Here is a 4,365-nt window from a genome sequence, read left to right as displayed (position 1 = left end):
AAAAAAACTCAAAAACCTTGGAAGAATTTGGAGTTCTTTGACTCAAACATTTCCTTGTGTGTAAATGTTAGCTATGAGAGTGCAGACTCCATTTCTTAATACTTATTATATTTGAAGGATTCCATTGAGATAAAAATTCAGGATTAATTCAATATCATAGACAGCATATAATTTTCCCTGTTAAATATCACTTTACAAAGTATTTTTATTTAAACTGACAACCGTCTTCCCATTAAAATGAACAACTGAACAAAATTAAAATTATTTACACAAGTTTTATATTATTTTAGTAAAAATTTATTAATTTTACAAAAATATCCTAGAAGTAAAAAAGGAAATAATTTTTTAAAATTCTGTTTATATTTGATTCAAAAAAATGAAATTAATTTCTGAAGTAAAACATTACATGGAATCTTATGTTTATGTGTTTATGCTTTGTTTGCAAAGGAGAACTACAATATTCATCATATTTTCAAAAGAATCTCATAGTCACAGAATGAGTACTGAATAGCTAATAACTGGTGTAGTTAAGCAGATTACATACTTTTAAATTTCTTAGCATATTGATTCTCATTGTTTACTATATTTAGCATAACATGTTTATAAAATACCAAGCAAGACGGCTTAATTTCATATTAGAGTAATCAAACCACCTAGCATTGCAGAAAGAATGAAATTAATAAGCTTTGTAATGAATTCTGCCTCCCCCATACTTTGGTACTACAGGCTGATTAGGAAAAAAAAAATCATATATTACATAATCCTTTATTCAATAAGAAGATGAATCATAAGGCTGGACCTTGTTCCCTGAATAGAGTAAAAGGCAGCCTGTATGGTACAGAGTCAGGAAACATTGATAAGATCTATTCTTTCTGCTCTTTTTTCAGATCTAATCTGCTAACTCTCCTCTCTTCCTGTCAATGGAATTATATCCTAAAATTAGAAAAAAATGAATGTGTATGTTTTCCTTTAAGATATAACTGGTAGATTTATATTAGCACTGGAATGTAAATTACTGGTAAGCTACCCTTATTGGAAGGTAAACTTTGAGAGTAGAAAATAGCAAAGAATATCAGGTCTCAGAAGCACTAGAATGCTATGGAGAGACTAAAAATTGAGTGGGGTGGAAGAAGAGAAAATTCTCAAGATTTTTTCAGTATTTTACTAAACGATGCTCTATTACAGTTGGGTTCGAAGAAGATGAAATGGAATTGGGAAGATAAAGCAAACAGCGAAAAGCAAACGTAGCATTTTCATTCTTGGCATAAAGGAGAGAGTGATGTTTGTGTTTGATTACTTTTTATGAATTGAGGAGTTAGGGAAAGTAAAAACTTCACCATTAATAAATAAATCTAATGGTCTTTAGAGTTCAGGGTAGAGATCCAGAGGTCTTGTGGCGGGGGGGGGGGGGGGGAGGAGCGGTCCAGATTGCAGTTGGGTTGTATGTTTAACATTGATTGATTGTCACTAAGAACTCCATGCCTGCTCCAAATGCAAGACCTGTTATACAACTACTTCTAGCACAAAGTAAAAAGTCAGTGTTGAAGTAGTTCAGCTTTAAAAATTCCGTCTTTTCTGCAACTTGTAATTGCAGAGGTAACTGAAATTACCTTAACTGATCGTAGACCATAAAATGAAATATTTGAGATGCAAGCCCCTGATTATGTACAATTCATTAAAAAATTTTTTTTAATGTTTATTTTTGAGAGCATAAGTGAGGAAGAGGCAGAGAGTGAGGGAGACACAGAATCAGAAGCAGGCTCAAGCTCCAAGCTGTCAGCACAGAGCCCAACTCAGGGCTGAAACCCACACACCATGAGATAATGACCTGAGCAGAAGTCAGATGTTCAACTGAGCCACCCAGGAGCCCCTGTATAATTCATTTTAAAGTATCATTGGTTATTGGAAGACAATATGGGATGGGCATAATTGACATTAGCAGAGGGATTTCATAATCTAAGAATCTCCTCTTGAGTTTTCACACTTAAATCTATGAAATGGCTATCTTCTGGTTGGGAAAATTCAGTTTCAGATTCCTGAATACTATTCATCGATATAGATTGTATATAGGTATATAATTTAGGAAATTGATAAGATCAGGAAGCATCTAAGTTTATGCCCCCCAAGAATTACACTCACCAAATAAGCAGGTACTCCCCCTTTTTCCATCATATTTACCTGCAACTAAAGCAGTGAAAGCACTGATACTGTTCACCTTTCATCATTCTATATTTTATTTTCAGAACCAGTAATCATGATATATTTTTCCTTATTTTTTTATATTTAGCTTTTGCTTAGGTAATAGCTGGGAAAAGACTTGTTAATATCAATCATAGTCTCTCTATATCTTCTTCTTTATCACTTCCACCATAGTTGAAATATACCACAAGAACATATTGAAAATATTTATAGATAGAGTACTGATTGGAGGAATTTGAAGGACTTTTGTCTTAATAAAGAGAATTCCTCACTACTAGTGGCATTTCAGAAATTTTCTTGGGCCTCAGGTAATAGGTCATAATCTTCCTCATGGCAGCCTTCATATCCCTGTTCCTTAGTGTGTAAATAATGGGGTTTAGAATGGGAGTGAAAATGGTGTAAAATATGGCTAGAAGTTTATCCACAGGGTAAGTGGTAAAGGGCCACACATAGATAAAGATGCAAGGTCCAAAGAACAATATTACCACGGTTATATGGGCAGCCAGTGTTGAAAATGCCTTGGCCATTGCAGCAGAAGACTTAAACCAGACGGTGACAAGAATAATGATGTAAGAGACAAGCAAGAGAGAGAAAGTACTTAGGGAAAGAATTCCACTATTGACTACAATTAGTATTTCAACAGCATAAGAGTCCAGGCAGGCAAGTTTGGTCACTCGAGGAAGGTCACAAAAAAAAGCTGTCTACAACATTGGGTCCACAAAAAGGCAGGTTTACAGTAAATGATAACTGGCTTAATGTGTGCACCAAGCCCACAGCCCAGGAGACCATTACCAGGAAACTGCACTTCCTTCGGCTCATGATGACTACATAGTGTAGGGGTTTGCATATAGCTACATATCTGTCATAGGCCATGGAGACAAGTAGTACCATCTCTCCTCCAGTAAAAAGGTGAATGAAGAAAATCTGGGCTATGCAGCCACTGAAGGAGATGGTCTTGTGTTCACTCAGAAAATCTGCAATCATCTTAGGGGTAGCAAAAGAAGCCTGACAGATATCCACAAAGGACAGGTTTCCCAGGAGGAAGTACATGGGGGAGTGCAGGCTGTTATCAGAGGTTACTGTCATGATGATGAGAAGGTTTCCCAGCACAATGACCACATATAACACAGAGAAGAAAACAAAAAAGAAAAGTTGGAGATCCTCAGAACTACAGAGTCCCAGCAATACAAATTCAGACACCACGGAAGAATTGATCTTATCCATGGATCCAGGCTGCACACAGGCTTTGGAACAGCCCTAAGGAAGGGGAAATAGGAAAGGATCAGAATTATGAGCCAAAAACTTTTAATGCAAAGGATTCTGAGACCCCAGATATAGTGTGCATTTGCTAAATAAAAAATTTTGAAGGGATCACAAAAATATATCTGGAAAGTAGCAAGGAGCTTAGGGCAATGTCTAAATAATGCTAAATAATTTTATTTCATTAGAACCCCTTTAGTTTTGGATAGTCTTAATAATGCTAAACACTAGTAAAAAAGCTTATCCATGAGCTTACTCGTGATCACAAGACAAGAGGAGTGACTTAAAACCAATTGCATAGGCTTTGTTGATTGGCAAAAATAATTTACATCTGTGGTTCTTGTGGTCATTTTCCATCATTAGTTGTAATCTGTTTAGGTTGTAATCTCTTTAACTCTCCAAGAGATATTCATGGCTTCGTGTTTATTGTGTAAAGTCACACTGATTGACTTTAGACTCTTTTTTCTGAGCTTTAATTCTACATTTCAAAAAAGACAGGAGGTGGTAAAAATGCCTACCTTACAGAAGGCTTCGAAACGTAAAGATAATAGGTTCTGACATTTTGCTATCAAAGTAATTATAATATGGTAAATGTTAATATGTTAAATACCCCCAAATTAACAAAACTTTATGTTATTGCTATCGTGGGAATCATACACAATTTAGATAATTCCTACTAAGAAGATACTGTTATATATTATCTGGGTCTCTAGTTAATCCAGTCTATCAGTTGTTCATCTGTGTAATTTCTTAAAATGCATATTATAACTTTACCTTAATTATCTAAAACTCATTTCTACTTGCTTATTTAGAAGCAGTGCCTGAATTTTCTATATACATTGCCTTTGCTGGTCAAAATTAGGTTTAGGCCAGGAAATTGTTAAGAGATCCTAAAAGTTCTCATCA

General features: G+C 35.0%; 1 protein-coding gene across 1 annotated transcript; it reads right to left on the bottom strand.

The window, feature by feature from the left end:
• Positions 1-2,450: 2,450 nt before the first annotated feature.
• On the bottom strand, positions 2,451-3,423 carry LOC121024884 (olfactory receptor 4K5-like). Its single transcript, XM_040467184.1, is given in 2 exon segments — positions 2,451-2,894; positions 2,896-3,423. Coding segments are annotated over 2 exon segments (972 nt in total).
• Between the last annotated feature and the right edge of the window lie 942 nt (positions 3,424-4,365).

Source organism: Herpailurus yagouaroundi, unplaced genomic scaffold, assembly GCF_014898765.1.
Source record: "Herpailurus yagouaroundi ecotype Mexico unplaced genomic scaffold, PumYag 67297, whole genome shotgun sequence".
Classification (NCBI taxonomy): domain Eukaryota; kingdom Metazoa; phylum Chordata; class Mammalia; order Carnivora; family Felidae; genus Herpailurus; species Herpailurus yagouaroundi.
Note: the sequence above shows the minus strand (reverse complement) of the source record. Positions and strands in the feature narration are given on the sequence as shown.